Genomic DNA, 16,686 nt, shown 5'->3' on the forward strand with positions numbered 1-16,686 from the left:
CGATGTCGGAAGATGTCCAACAGGGTATTCTTACTGTATATTACTGGCCGCTCTGTTGTCGGGGGCCTCTCCAGCATGTCCCATACTGCAGTAATGGTTCTGGCCAGCAGATGGTGCCATTATATAATGGCAGTAAGGGAGAGCCCCCTAGGAAACCCTGAATCCAAAATTGGATTGCAAAGGGTTAATAGGGAGAGGGTACATTTTTGTGAGGGTACATTCTATCGTTCTACATATTTGCAGCAGATTTCACACTGTGTATCGTAAGTAAAAATTAAGATGCTGCGATTTAAAATCCGCACTGCAGCTTAATTTTCGCATACGTTTTTTCCCCGCAATGTATAGATGAGATTTGTTAGGATCTCAGTCACTTTGTTGCTAACTGTATTATGCTGTAGATTTTCTGCCCTCTAATGTGGATGCACAAACAGTCAAGTTTATAACCATAACCAGCCAATAAGAACATTTTTGTATTGATTTTGTGGTTTTCATATAGAAGGGTTAACAGCAAGTACAATTTTTAGGGTATGTTCACATGGCATAATTGACTGGGCAGAAAATAGCTCTCAGTGCAGATACATGTCAAAATACGTGTCCATAGCTGGCAATGTGTACTTTACCACATATTATGAAGTCCCATCGATTGCTGACCCAGAATCTGACCTAGAAATTGATTGACATGCCACTTCCCCCCCCCCCCCACCCCCCGCAACACATACTTTAAACGCACATTGGGGGGGGGGGGGCAGCTCTTTAATACAGAGACATTTGCAATGTATCCCATTGTAAATCAATGGAACGCTTATTGCAAGCATATTGTGGTGCGGAATACGCAGTAAAAGCTCCGTGTGAACATATCCTAAATGTGGCCAAGATATGAAAATGCAACTTGTTACTAGAGAAATTGGGTAATGTCTGTACTTACTGTTTGTCTATACTTGCTTTTCATGATTCATTTGTTAAAGCAGTTGGTTTGTTACTGTGACATATAATAATCCTGTTTCATCAAGGGTTTGCAATGTAAAACTTGTGTAGATGAAAGTTAGAATTTTCAATGGTGGCCCTGTTGTATCTTCAACATGACATTAAAGAATGCCCCGGGATGTGATCTACGATGATCAAGATTCAGCTGCAGTAACGCTTCCCAAATCCCAGCCTAACTAGAGGCAATGCAAATGAGTATGTGAGTTGCAGACTGATGCTGACACCACTGCAGTGGCTGCTTCCGATCGGAGCTCTGTGCATCCTTTGTGTCAGCTTCAGATGAGGTACCCACAAGCTGTCTACTTCTCTTGGCTCCCTTCCTAGTACATACAGGAAGTGTGGAATTTCTGATGCTCTCTGGCACGGTAGCTTCAGATCAAAGCTGACATCTGCCCTTTTGGGATTGCTCAAAGCTTCTATGTGCCGCTCTTTCATTTATAGGATATTAGAATACTGTTTGTAATGTTGCTGAAAGTTTTCAACATAATGCCGACTTTTTTTTGCAGATAAATATGGATATGATAGGGGAAAATTGCTAAGTTATAGTATTTCCTAAAAATATACAATGGTTTCAAACCAGAGGTGTGAAAGTTAACCTCTTCCCGTCAGTCCTGCTATTTGTAATTAACCCACACACCAAGATCAGATCTTAAGGCCTTGTTCAGAGTAGCGCTATTTTCGCGCGGCTATAGTGCTGAAAAGATTGTGTGAATGGGCTACTTAAAGCTACGTGAAGTAGCCCGTTCACGCGATCCGAGGTGCGCGCTTTCAGGGCTCCCATAGGAACTATGGAAAGCACGCAGCAAAGATAGGACAGGTCTTCTCTTTCCGCGCACCTCGGGCCCGACATGCAAGTTTGCACTCACATGTCCTATCTTTGTTAGTCGCGCTGATTCACCTATTGGTTCCTTTAGAAGTGCGTTCTGTGTTCTGCTTAGCAGCACGAAAATAGCGCTAGTCTAAACAAGCCGTAAAGGAGGAGTACCTGAATCTCAAGTTTTCCCCCCATCAACAGAAGCAACCCCTGCAGTGACAGGTGAGCGGGAAACATCAGTCTCATTTTTGCGATTGGTTGTGGTTTCAGCTGTGGGACACTCGCCGATCATCAAGGTATTTCCTATCCTGTGGAGAGAGGATAACTTCAAACTCTGGCACAACCTCCTTAAGATAATGAAGTGATATAGCATATAAGTTCACTGAGCAGATTTAGAGTAAACCCAATAGTAGCACACAATAAGAAAAGTACAGCAGACGCCTTTCAAACGTACCTAAATTATTTATTGTATATACATAACTTAAATTTAATTCTAGGACATGCAGGAAACTTGATTGTACAATGTGTTAATTACCTGGAAGCAAGAAAGAAATACAGTGTGACTCAAAGAGTGGGACAAAAGTAAAGCTGATTGATTCCTACATGAATGGACATACAACAGCCAGAATGACACAGACAGATTCTACAACTTTTTAATGCACTTACAGATGTTTGATGTGGGCGCTGTGGGTGACACCACAACTCAGTGGAATCATGGCAGAGGATATGCTTGGACGGGTCTGGGCAGAGCTGCAGTACCGAATTGACATCTGCCAAGTCGCCAACAGCGCCCACATTGAACACCTGTAAGTGCAGTAAAATCTTGAAGAGTTCTTCCATCTTTTCATGTCATTCCTGTTGGTGGCAGTCAATTCCTGAATGAATAAACCAGCTTCAGGGCTCACTCACACAGGCGTATTCAGTTTCGGAGTATTCACTGTTTATTGCGTTTTTCCTTTTGTGCGCTAGCATTCATTGCCTTTTTCATGCATGTGAAAAAAAAATCCGCCAGAAAGCCCATTGATGTCATGCGTAAATACACAGTGAAAATGTATTTTCACAATTTCATTGACTTTAAAGGGCTATTTCGGTCCATAATATGGACCAAAATAGGACATGCTGTGTTTTTTTCCAAGCATGTAAATACTGAATACATGAAAGCAAATCAATGCGGTTTCTCCTCTCTGTGAATGAGAACTTATAAAAAAAAGATGCAACCATAATTACCCTGTACATTACGGCTTTAGTTTAAGTGCCGTGACTTATAGGCTCTTTTCCTCCTCTCCAGGAACCAGAACCGATATCTGTGAGACCAGTTGAAGGTGTTCTCGCTGGAGGAACATACATTACAATATCTGGACAAAATCTAGAAACTGGATCCAAAAATGATGTTCAAGTGTCTCTTCGTGGTGCCCCTTGTAAAGTGTATGTAGTATCTAAAATGCAATCCTTCTACCTTGCTTCTCAACACTATAGCAGTTAATTAATATTTTGGACTTTAAATTTGGCGGTAAATACGGCAAACGAGCAGGAATGCTGCATATATGGGTCATAGTGTTGCAGAGAGTTGAAGAATCTTGAATAGGACATAAGGATTAATTAGAAGAAAAGGGAATTCACTGACTGCCTGGGTAAGCAGAGGCGAGGAACTGGTTAGAGCACTGCTTTGGGTAGTTTACAATAGGAACTGGCTCTAAACCAGATGCCTGCCAAACTGTGTTGGAAAGGTTACATTAATCACAGCAACAAATGATGAGCACATCTGAAACCTGTAGCTATAAGGGACATAATCCGAGACTGCAGTACAACTACTTAGGCCTAGTCTGCTGCGTTGTCTTTCTACAGATATTTTAACTCTTTCTGCCCTAGATTATTCAAATGTATGCGTTTAATACTGTGTTTGGCTATAGAAGTGTGTTGAAAGGCAAATAAACCTCTTTGGCCTAATCAGCCAAATATATCTTAAGACCTGTTCATTATTATAATTATTATTAGCGACTTCTGTGGCTAATATGGCAATTGTTTTTTTAAGAGTCAAGAGGATGCATGATTTGGTTAATTCCGAGAGGGTCAATAGCTAATTGGAATGCTGTGTGAATGAAGGGGTTACTGTGCTGCTCACCAGAACCTTTGACTTCAAGCTGTGCTGGAGAACTTGCCAAATTGTTCCAGCTGTCCCTGTTGTATTCCGAAGCTTTGCTTAGAGATTTGCCAATTTGGCTGAAGAGAGATACAGTGATTAGTAACAAATGCTCCATGATTTTCAATTCCCTTTTAAATTATAAGTAACTTCAGCCAATCCCACTCCAGCTAATGTTCAAGTCTACAAATCAAACTAGGTATTTTATTGGCTCTGTTCCTAATATGTAGCAGAATATAGTACTCCATGATATTTGAAAAAAATACCCTTTCTCAAATTGTATGTGAAAACTAGAAATTAGTACAGTGGCATTCCTTAATTCAGCATGCCATAATCGAGAAGGTTTTGTAATCCAGTTCTTGCTTTTAGCATAGAACTGCTATATAATGGGGAATAAGAATACTGAGCAGAAATGTTTCTATTTTTGTTCTTAATTTTTGTTTAGATTTTTTTAAGTCCCATAGGGTACTTGAACTTGCGTTCATTTGATCACTTATATCAATATACTGCAATGTACAGAACAGGCTGATAAGACATATTGCAAAAATGCTTAGAATCGCCTATTATGTACATTGAAATATATATATTTTTAAAGTATGGGTACTATTTAAAGAACGTAGAAAAAACACATTTGGAATTTGCCAAACAGTATGTAGCAGACTCCCCAAAGACAGGGAAAAAAGTTCTCTAATCAGACTAGACTAAAACTGAACTTTTGGCCATCATGGGAAACACTGAGATACAAACCCAAAACTTCCCATAATCCCAAGAACACCATTCTCACAGTGAAGCACGATGGTGGCAGCACAATTATGCAATGATGCTTTTCACTAACTAGGATTGGAAAATTGGTTCAATTTTAGCAGGACAGTGAACATAAACATACTGCTAAGGGTGCATTCCCACAAACGTATATCGGCTCGGTTTTCACGCCGAGCCGATATACGTTGTCCTCGTGTACAGGGGGGGGGGAGGATGGAAGAGCCAGGAGCAGGAACTGAGCTCCCGCCCCTCTCTGCCTCCTCTCCACCCCCTGCACTATTTGCAATGAAAGTAGGTGGGGCGGGGCTAAGTTTCAATCATATCTTGGAAAATATTGGGCGTAATATGATGTGCCTGATGTCATTATCTTCATAATATGTGATTTATAACATTTTTCCTAACACTGCAATTCCAATACAAGTTGAAGTAACAAAATTTTGAATTTCTTTTATGTTAGAACTGAGCCACTCCAGAGAGAGGGCTGAAAATGTAGGAGATTATGTATGTGTGTATATAATAATAATATTATAAACAAACGTTGACCTTTCTTACGACAAAATTACAGGAAGAGGTTTTAGTTTTTGATTTAAAAAAAAATAGTTCTTCATCTCTTACTAACCATAAAATAATGCATATACTGGCAGGGTAGATAAATATGGTGCTGTAGAAAGTGTTTGAAATTTGTGTAACATCTGTATATACCTTATTTATATGACTTTAAGATGAAGATTTTAGAAAGACTAAATCTTGCTGAAGTGTCCTTGTACCTTTTTATAGTCTTGATAGTCCCCCCCCCCCCCCCCTCCCCCTCCCTTTCCTGTCTGTTCTCTGTCCAGACAAACACAGAGCAGTGAATAACCCTGGAGTGACAGATCCTGGCCTGCCGCAGCTGTAGTCACTACATAAACTTTTCTGCATCATTCCTATTCCTCGCTCTTCTCACTGTCTGCGGAATGCTGTCTTCATCCCCCCTCACACAGGCAATCTGCGACAGTGAGACAAGGCTGAACTTATAAAAACTTTTTACTGGATCTTTTTTGGATCGTTGCTTCGTGTTCCAGGGGCCCTGCATGTTCATCGCCTCACTGAGTTCAGTAGGGGGTTTGTGCCGCTGTCAAAATGTGTTGTTTTTTTTTGTACACCGTAAGGCTGAACTTATAGGCAGAGCAGTTAAGTCATGGGACAAAGCCATGCCATTTAATAATGTGCAGTTATTGAAGCTGAAGCGTTACTGAGGAGGAGATTAAGCACTGAGAGATGATGTGCTGGTGAATGGAGAGTAAGTGGACAGCGGACATCACTGCTACAATACATCACGAGTGCAAGTGTCCGGTTTCACAGTGAACTCTCAGTGCACAGAGATGGCAGAAGTGTGCAGGAAGTTATATACCAGTATGTGGTCCTTGAGCACCATTGAGGATTACAAACAAATATTTACTAGAACATCTGGCTAAAAACCGAAGATTGCCATCCATAAAAAAGATTCATGTGAACACTTCATGAGTGCTGGAGAACTCCATAGGGCTTATTCAGACAGGCATTGTGCTCCTCCCATCCACATTATTATTGCAGATTAGAATAAAACATTATCCTTCTTTTTACCCTGCATTTTTCAGCTTTCTCTCTGGAGTGGCTTGGTTATAAAAAAAAAAAAAAAAAGTTGAATTTTTTTGTTACAATTTTATTTTAACTTGTATTGGAATGACAGCGTTAGTAAAAATGTTAGCAACCTAAGCATTACAAAGAGTATGACACCTTGCACATCTTCCTACGTCCAATAGTTTCCGAGATACGAGTTATTACAAATTATTCTCAATGACCTTTGGAAAATTAACCCTCTTCTTGACCCACGGATCTGATGGGTGTGAAATTTGAGGTGTGTGTGTGTGTATATAGGTGTATATATATATACACTATATTCACACACCATGACAAATATGCAAAGTTTCTAACATCTGAGAAGGTTGGGTGAACAGGTTTGCCTCTTGGCGTTTGTTTACACATTCTCAGTCAATGTAAAAGGACCTTTAGGGCTCCTGCCCACGGGCAAATGTTCACTGCGTTTCCCGCGGCAATAATCCGGCCACGCCCCTCTGTCATCATAGAGATTCTCCACTCGCAGCCATCAATTCGCAGCATTGCCGCGATTCTCTGCAAGCAGCCTATCTGTCAGGCTGACCGTGGAGATCCACCTGCAGGCTCCTGCTCCTGGGCGGCGGAGATCCACTGCGGAATTTTGCAACGCCCGTGGACAAGCAGCCTTAGACACAATTTGGTATATTGCTTTAATTTCTCATTATGTTGATTCTACTTACTTGTCATAAGTGTTACCCCTATTTAAAGACTGCACCACCGATGTAGCTTGAACTCTCCATTAGAGACCACCTTATTTTATTCTTGAATGGCACTTCTGAAAACTAAACTTGGGGCGGACTCTAAAGCTGTCCATTTTTGTGAAGAGATTATTTCTGGATTTCTTTTATTTTGCAATTATGGTAGACCGCATTAACTGCCATATCATTTGTCTATTCTCCCTGTGGAAGACGTGAGGCGTAAAGGATGCGCATATTTATTGCCTATTTCTTATTCACCAGTCATTTTTCTTGAAGAGCATTACCTGCTTAGCATCGCCCTCCTGACATGTCTGCGTTTTTTTTCTCACAGCATTTCATTTGGTGAAGAAATAATCTGCATTACAAGTGAAGGAAATAAAGAAGAAGCTGTCAAAGTGAAGTTGTCCTATGGTACGAACACCTTAAAGGAAGCTGGGAAGTTTACTTACAAAAACAATCCCATCATTTCCCAGTTTAACCCTGACCGCAGTTTTGCTAGGTATGTAAAATGATCTGCCGGGTGGTCAAATCGTGGCAAATGTTCACTTCTTCTTTCTTTAACTGATTTTCATTCACTTCTCTAAAATGGTCTAGATGTGAATCCTATATAAAGATAGACTATATGCCTGCCCGAGGGTTACTGCACACCATGACTGTATTGTTGATCGACTGCATTAGTTGCCTCAGTTTCTCTTAGTTGCTTAGCATCCCACATCTGACATGTCAGTTTGTTTTCCCATCGCATTATATTCGCAGAATATAAAAGTGGAGAAACAAGTTATGTTATGGTGGTGGAGTTTGTAGCTTCCTGTTTGTTCTGCTATGACTGTGTTATGTTGTTTCAGCGGTTTCTCCCTCCTCTGACAGGAAAGGTCATTCAAAATGCACATGAAAATCTGATCATTCCTGACCTGAAGAATACTGCAAACAAGTATACAGCTGAGCAACTGCCCCACGTACCAAACCCACCCCCCCCCAAGAATCCTCTGTATTACAGCAGTGTCACTCAGGCTCAGGAATGCTTAGGACCCAAGTCACTGTAGAGATGCCGATCAGCAATGTGCAGTATGTGATGGGGGCTTTACACCGGATGACTGTCACCCAAGTAATCCCTCGAAGGAGGGAATGCAAAGGCCAGTCATCCCGTGCCGACACTGCCACCAGCAGGCTGACAAGTGATAGTTTGCTCCCTAATCTCTAGTTGATTTTTGGCTCTCCCACCTCCCCTCCGGAAGAGGACAAAGTGCAGAATGATTGCTCTGTATAAAAGCAGACTGTCACTTTAGCAACTATTCCTGACAACTGTTGGGATGCTAGTCATCCGGTGTAAAGCCAACCTAGGCAGTTCACCTAATGATACAACAGATTTGAAATTGAGGGGTTTGTTTTTCAATTTGCACATATTTGTAATTTGTCATGATTGCCAAATAACTAGTTGGTACTTGTAGACTTGAGACAACTAAATGAATGGAACAGCAGTACTAGCCGGCTCAGACTGGATGCTCACCGAAATAATGATGATTACTCTGACTGTAGACTGCAGTGGTAATGTAACTCTTTCATTGTTTCAGCGGAGGAAGAAATATCACCATTTCTGGGTCAGGATTTAATCTCGTGCAGAATTTCAGCATGATGGCCACACTGCAGTCAAGCAGAGAGAAAAGAGAACTGGATGGGAATGCCTTCCATATAGTAAGTATTTAACTTATATCATGACTGTGTGGCTAGAAATGCATATAATATAACATACACGTTTCTAACGGGGATATGTGTGCCAAAAGAGCTCCTTTTGACATATTTATGAAAGTTTTAGTTTTTTTTTCTTTTTTGGGGGGGTAAGGGGAGGGATGGCAAAAATCGAAATATACTGTATAGTGTAGCATGCTTCACTATCCTGCACTGCAGACCACACCACAAAGATACCGGAACTCCTGATAGGCAATTCGGCTCTGCTCACATCTTATTACTGGTTGCTGTTCAGATTAGAAACCAGAGGGCAGTGCCAGGTCCATCACACCATGGGTGCCTGGCGCTTGGTGATGTCTCCGCTGCTGGAGACGTCACAAAGCACTGAATGGGGTGGGTTTTCCAACAATGGGCAGGCAGAGAGCCTGATCCGCTGCTAATTTGCGTATGGTGTGTGGCAACTTCGATGATCAATATCTCCATGATGGGAACACATGGCAAGCAGATACGGGTAACATTGGATTCTTCATATTGTCTCACATTCACAGACCTCCTCGAAGTTTGGGCTCTTTGGCTATTACCCAGGGCTTTATATTGCCTTTACACTTCTCTTTTTTTTCTCTTCACAGTGAGTTTCCATTTGCCTGAGTGCTATATTAAATGTCTATAAATGTATAAAAGTTCCTATTTCGGTACAGTTATCCATAGCGTGTTATTTGAAAGGTCAGCGCTTTTCTTTCTTTATTCTTTACAGATAGAAAAGGAAGACATCCTTGAAAAAGTCAATGACACAGTAATAATATTCTCCTCTCCTCCAGTCCCGGAAAATTACCTGAACTCGGAGGTTACTGTAGTGATTAAAATGGATGGCTTTATGACAAACCTGCAGACAACTGAACTCTCTTTCATTTATCTCTTTGATCCTACGTTTGATAACTTCACAGATGGTATCAAAAAACAAGTGAACAATCTCATTAATGCCAAGGTAACAATGCTGATGACTCTGGTGTCTGTGTGGACACATTTGTGTTTGTGAGCTTGTATATGCATTATTTAAGGTCTCCCTTTCTAGCAGCCAGTTGGATCCTTATGAAGACCTCTGATTGGTGGTTAAGTTTGGGGTTTTTTTTGTTGCTATTGTCACCTGATTTCGGATGTAACATATTGCACACCAAATTTAGGATCAAGTTAAGAGGATTAATTTAACCGTCTCAGAGTAACAGGCCCATTTACACGCAACGATTATCGCTCAAAATTCGCTCAAACGATGAGCGATAATCATTGCATGTAAATGCGCACATCGTGCACTTTTCGTCTGATTTATGATTTTAAGGTGAGCTTAAAATACATCGTTCAGCCGCAGAGAGATAAAGTACCTCTCAAGAGACCTCATGCTGTGTTATCAGCGGGAGTCGGGAAATTACATTGCATTCTGCTGTCCACTCATGCGAGAACAATGCAGCTGTGTGCAGTGCCCAGCCCACATACTGGGCTCTGCAAGCAGCTCCCGGAGGCCCCTTTACACGCAAATGAAGATGCTAAAGTGTTAATGTACATTAGTGTCCATTAACACTTTATGCAAAAATGATCATCACTAAAATCGTTTGAAAGATTATCTTTGCGTGTAAACGACGTTTTATACAGGTACAGACGCACTGTCCGATGCGTCCGACGCACGGTGGTCAATTGCCGCATGATTGTACCACAAATCATTTATCCATTGGCCACTGCAGATGTATATCATTTGGCTCAAGTGTTCAGCCACACCGCATGGCTTCATCCTAACTGCAGTTTGAAAGCTAATTTGCTTCTAGTACCCCCTACGTACATTGCCGGAGCCTTTTTCAAGCTATATTTATTATTTTAAGCAAAGACATGGCAGATTCCAGTAGATTTGATCATTTTGACTTTTTAATATCGTATATTTGAACGTTATATGTATAAGGCCTCATGTCCACGGCACACATGGATTTCCACAGCATTTGCGGTGAGAGCCATTAATAAATTGATATTTTATTGCTTGTGGGAGATCGCGGATTGTGCTTTCTTCCAGCGCTGATGTACACTGATGTACAGCAGATCATCCGAGCGGAAAAAATCAGCAACCCCACCTGCCTAATTGATTTTAACCTTCAAATCTGCAATGCATCTGCAGTTGTATTTGCGGATGCACTGCAGATCGCTCGCTTCCATAGAGATGAATGGGGCCCTTCCGTGCGTAATCCGCAGTAAAATGGAGCAAGCTGCAATTTCTTTTGCGTGCGTGCCATCCGCAAATCAAATCAAATAAAATCTGCAAGTGTTTAATTAAGTGTAGATGCCCCATTCATCTCTGTGGGCTACTTGAACTGTGGCTCGTGCCTCAATTCAATTTTGCCTATGGACATTGGGCTTAAGTTTTATTTTAGACAGTGTTTGTTAATATGATCTAATCATAGTTCAAACTTGTTAGTTATAAATTAGCTCCAAAATGTATAACAGACCCCAAAGAAACAGACTGCAAATCCATTGATGGGTCATATTTTATGACAGTATTGCCATTTATGTATTTGTCTTCATTTGTTTTTATTATTTAGGGCAGTAAACTTAATGACGCCATGACCATAGAAGAGGCAAAAGCTTTTGTTGGCGAAGGTATTTGCAAGATAAATACTTTAACTTCAACAGACCTATACTGTGTTCCTCCTGAGGAGCAACCTCCACCCAGAAGACGCCATAAGAGAGACACCACTGATAACTTGCCAGAATTCACGGTATGGCCTTTTATTTTGTTCTCCCGTTGCCATGTGGTTGCCCTGACTTACTTGCATAAAGATGGAATGTAAAAAAAGTCACTTTTTTATGCTTCTTTTTTTTTTTTTTTTTTGCATAGGTTCGATTTGGAAACAGAGAATGGATACTGGGAAAAGTAGAATATGGACTATCCCCAGCAATTCCTTTACACATAATTATTCCAGTAGTTCTCATTCCTATGATCTTAATAATTGTGACTGCTGTCTACTTTTATCGGTATGTATTGTTTTAAATTGGCCTAATACATGGATATACTAGTCTTAAAGGTGTATTCCAGTGATTCACAGTGAAGGTTACATGCTTCACCAGGTGATAATGTCCTTTTCCTATATCATGTTAGAACCTGTTTTACAAAGCTGCAGAGATTTGGCTCTACCTGTGGTCTCCCTCCCGCTTAGTCCTCCATTGGTGTCCAATGGTTATGGCCTGTAGGCTCTGCTGGTTTACTGGTCAGGCATGCTCAGTGCCTTCATATTCTGTAATGATGACACAGTTTGTACACAAGTGGCTGAGCACTCATCAGTAACGGGCAAAGGGGCATTGTGGGAGATGTAGTTTTTGCACTTGCTGGTTGCAATTTTAAATAACAATGTGGGAATCTGAAGCTGCCTGGAAAGCTGCGGCGATGCAGGCTGGCAAAAAAAGGCAAGAAGTTCAGTTTGATGATTTAGATGGATGTTTGAAATAATGACATTAAGTGGAAACATTAAGAAAATTTTGAACATTTTGCCCAGTCTCCAGAATACCCTTTTTAAAGCTTTCAGAATAAGCTGTGATCTGGGTACATGAGGAATAAAACTTTCTGGCTGTTACATGACTTGTATGGCCGTGTACATATACTTGCAACCACCTTTGTGTTGTCTCTTTCCCTCGCCCTCCTCTCTGCATACAGTTCAATGAGCAGGATGACTTGCCCCCTGCTTTAGTACTAGCACTCCCTGTCAATAATGTGAGAGCAGACAGTGATCAACAACCTAGAGGAGAGGGAGACAGCACTTAAGGCCGCCTGCACATGAGCGGAATTTCCGCCACTGGAAGCCTGTTAACAAACGCAATCTTATGCAGACAGCCGCGATTTGGCCACGCAAAATATCACGCGGCAAAAAAACCACGGCATGCTCTATTTCTGTGCCGGGCTTGCTAGTGTCCATTTAATGTGTATTAAAGTTTTGACACCCCCCACATTCCCCCTCCCAGGTAATCTCAGCTGTGTGTGATGCTCAGAGTACATGTAACTGTTAACATAGAGCCTTACCTGTATTACAGATAGAAGGTTAATTAAGAGTCATGTACAGTAAATTATGGAGAGTAAACTGGTGCAAAGATGCACCCATATAACGTGGTGTTGTGAAACTAGCCTTATTAAGATATAAGGTATCATAGTTGTTTAAAAAGACATCTTTACTAAAGTAGCAAATGTCTGTTTTTCTCGGTTTTTGCCTCGGAGATGATGTTAGATGAAAGTTAGCCAATTTTTAAAAAGTGTATTTAACCAGTTTTTAATTTGATCTTTTAAAACCAATGTGCCACTTGGGATCCACGATAAATGGGATGAAATACACTGGTTGCTGTTCCGTTATTAGTGTATTTGTTTCCATTCTGTTTCTGATGTGACATTATGTCCAAAGGAGGAAGAGTCGGCAGGCAGAGCGCGAGTATGAGAAGGTGAAACTGCAACTAGAGGGATTAGAAGAAAGTGTCAGAGATCGCTGCAAGAAGGAATTCACAGGTAAGCTTATATCTTGTAGAAGAGGCGCTCATTTTTTTATTTCAAATGAATGTTTTAAAATAAAACGTAATATACTCCTGTAACCCCGTTGATTTACGTATGAATAGCTGTGTGTTTGAAGATCATTCTAGTTTTCTTTATTCCAATATTCCTAAGTTCATTCTTTTAAGTTTCTCAAGTGTTAAATGCTTCCTGATCAAATCCCACTCTTAGGTTAGGCTACATAGAGACATTTCATCTGTGTCGCATGGCCAGGGATAGCAGTGCCACCCTGCCTGCATCACATGTGACGTAAGCGAATGCACTCGCACACAAGTTCCCATGACACAACAGTCAATTCAAACCTGTTGAACCTTTTGCTACTGTCATGTTGTGGTAACCTGTGAGTCGCAGTGTGACTAAATGTGCTTAGATTACATGTGATGCGGGCAGATCGACTCTGGGATCTTTTGCCATGCAAGTGTGTCACACCCAACGTCTTCATGTTTAGCCTCGGGGTACGTGTTACATGGTCCATGGAGTGCCGATCCTGTGTTTTACACAGATGCAATAGTCCTTCTGTGAATGGAGGTGGAGTGGCTGAGGATCATTCCGGCCACCCGCCTCTATTAACAGTAAACAGGAGTTGCTGAAACATTGATCGGCTCCCGTTTACACGGCCCGATAGTCTTTGTTTTTAGTTTTGCTAAAAACCAAGTAACTCCGACAAGTAAACGACTTATTGCTCAGTGCCCTGTCGGTTGCCGCATGCACATGGAACAATTATCACCCAAATTCGCCATTTTCAGGGATAATTCAGGTGATAATCACCCCGTGTAAGGTTCCTTTTGTTCTTTACTACTTTTGTAAACTTGTTTTCATAATAATTTTTGGTTGTCTGGTATGTTGTATTTTCTAGATCTAATGATTGAGATGGAAGACCAAACAAATGACCTTAATGAAACGGGAATTCCATTTTTGGATTACAAAATGTACACTGACAGAGTATTCTTTTGGCCGTCCAAAGATGGGGAGAAAGATGTAATGATCACTGGAAAGCTTGATATTCCGGAAGGAAGGAGGCAAACCGTGGAGGTGGCACTAAACCAGTTTTCAAACCTACTGAACAGCAAATCCTTTCTTACAATTGTAAGTTGTCTGTCTTTACTACGGCATCCCTAAATAATTCCTTTTTTCCCCCAAGTTTCAGATGCTCCCATATTCATTCTTCCTTACAATCCTAATTTTATAAATCCCTTCCAAAGCCGTACCGACCTAGCGCATAGTGATCAGCAATTTATGGCTTTCAGATTGCTTCTGTTACTGCGTAGCATCCAGATTCATAAGGGTACATGATTGGCATCAGCACCATGAATTAAAGAGGTTTTCCAGAATTTTACTATTGATTACCTATCCTGAGGCTAGTCATCAGTTGTAAAGTCCCAGAAAACCCTCCTGATATAAAACATTGAGGTATTCTTTAAATAGTCTTATGTATTTCTCTGTACTACAATAACTTTACTACCTGCTCTGCTTGTTGTCTTTCACACCCGGTTCAATGCTTCCCAAAGAGCTTGCTGCATATCCTTTGTAGCAGCAAAATGCATGAATGTACTGTAGAGATCCCATATTATATATTGCAGCTGATTTGTGCTTTTGTATTTGCATATTATATAATTGTTTTGAGAATTACATTGATTAATGTTTTGTTGTTTTTTTTTTGCTGTGAAAACATGAATATTTGAATTTAGGTTAATTTAGCTGTCATAAATGCCTTCTATAGAAATCCTTTCATTTTTAGTTAATATTGCAGTATACAGACTCTTGGTGCCTCATAATCATAAGGCATACATTATGTTAACCTCTCCAAGAGCAGCAGCAGATAGAAGATGCTATTTAGACAATTGTCTGCTCTATATTAATAGGTTTTTATTCTTTCTTAGTTTATCCACACTCTAGAAAACCAGAAGGACTTCTCTGCCAGGGAGAAACTTTATTTTGCCTCCCTGCTTACAGTAGCCCTGCATGGAAAGCTGGAGTACTACACCGATATCATGAGGACTTTATTTGTAGAGTTGATGGAGCAGTATGTGGCCAAGAATCCCAAACTGATGTTGAGAAGGTAAGAGTATAGTTTTACACCGACTGCATAGATCAGATTCCCTGATCTAACGTTATACGTAACTTGCTCTTTTGTTGATGCTTTGTATAGCATCAGGCTAATGAACCATTGTGTATACGTCCAACGTGTCCATTCAGCCTCGGAAGGAAGGTTAGGTACAATAAACTATCTGTTGTGCACCAACATTAAAGATTTCTAGCAATCAAATATGAATAAATGTGAATAAAATGTATCCCGTCACAGAGTAGACACATCTATCTAAAATATAATTTTATTTAAACTTTTAAAATGTAATTGGGGCACAACATACAACTGCGTCACCTATGTCAGATGTAATGACAGAGTATCGGCTAGACACACCATGTACACATAAAGGTAATTATGGCCACCCTGATTGTGACAAGTACCCTATGCCAAATTACCATAAGAAGGTCCCATCAGGAAATGTTCCTGAACAAATTGAGCAAATGAAGAATTGAAGGTGTAGAAACAGCCTGGGTGTCATCCTAGGTCTATATACCTACCTTGTATTATATATGGCCACACCTATACCCCATTTGAAGAATCGCATATGCTATACCCATAATCCAAACAAACATTTCCTTTAATTGTATTTGGTACTAATGGGATTTTAAAGGAATCCCATTAGTACCAAATACAAAAGTTTGTTAGGATTGGTGCATGAAACGCCAGTCCTAATAAATGGACCCCCGATGTGTAACCATTATGATATATTCTAGAATATCAGAAGCAGTCCATTATCTAGATCTCTACAACGACCAAGGTTATTGCAGATTTTGCTTTGCAGGGAAAACACTTAACAGTACTTTTGTCCCTTTATTTCTTCAGACGAGTCCCAGAGGTCAGACCCTCAGCAATCCTAATGTTTGTGCATAATCTAGGCCTATGCATGATAATATAGGATTGCAATATGTCTTTAAGGAATATTTGATGTTATAACTTCTTCTTATATCAACATATGGATATATTTCTGGGATTCTGTCCTTCTACTGAATATCTCCATTGGATGAATCGTGGTATAATTGTCATCCAAATACAGTTCTACTTGTGTCTTGGCTGCTATGAACAGAACACCTCGGTTTATCAGTCCTTCTCTTATTTGCAGATCAGAAACTGTTGTTGAGAGAATGCTTTCCAATTGGATGTCCATTTGTTTGTATCAGTATCTAAAGGTAGGTAATGGATCTATAGTCACAACACAATGCAAGACAGTAGGGAAGGTCAGTTTGCTGGATATTTGGTCCGTCAGCCCGGAGAACATGCTGCTCTTTAGTGTTCTGTTATATTGCTTACTCATGCCAGTTTAGAGGCAATATTACAGAC

At 40.5% G+C, this 16,686-nt stretch overlaps 1 protein-coding gene across 2 annotated transcripts in view; it reads left to right on the forward strand.

Annotated features, from left to right (window-relative positions):
- The window catches only part of PLXNB2 (plexin B2), a 182,532-nt gene that overhangs the window by 143,577 nt on the left and 22,269 nt on the right, over window positions 1-16,686 (forward strand). For both annotated transcript variants that reach the window (XM_066591865.1, XM_066591866.1), the window contains 10 exons: window positions 3,087-3,223; window positions 7,365-7,532; window positions 8,605-8,725; window positions 9,474-9,704; window positions 11,296-11,472; window positions 11,592-11,728; window positions 13,141-13,241; window positions 14,140-14,369; window positions 15,164-15,342; window positions 16,469-16,535. In XM_066591865.1, coding sequence (XP_066447962.1) covers window positions 3,087-3,223; window positions 7,365-7,532; window positions 8,605-8,725; window positions 9,474-9,704; window positions 11,296-11,472; window positions 11,592-11,728; window positions 13,141-13,241; window positions 14,140-14,369; window positions 15,164-15,342; window positions 16,469-16,535 — 1,548 coding nt within the window. The remainder of the gene's footprint in view (window positions 1-3,086; window positions 3,224-7,364; window positions 7,533-8,604; window positions 8,726-9,473; window positions 9,705-11,295; window positions 11,473-11,591; window positions 11,729-13,140; window positions 13,242-14,139; window positions 14,370-15,163; window positions 15,343-16,468; window positions 16,536-16,686) is intronic.

This window comes from Eleutherodactylus coqui, chromosome 2 (genome assembly GCF_035609145.1).
Source record: "Eleutherodactylus coqui strain aEleCoq1 chromosome 2, aEleCoq1.hap1, whole genome shotgun sequence".
Taxonomy (NCBI): Eukaryota; Metazoa; Chordata; class Amphibia; order Anura; family Eleutherodactylidae; genus Eleutherodactylus; species Eleutherodactylus coqui.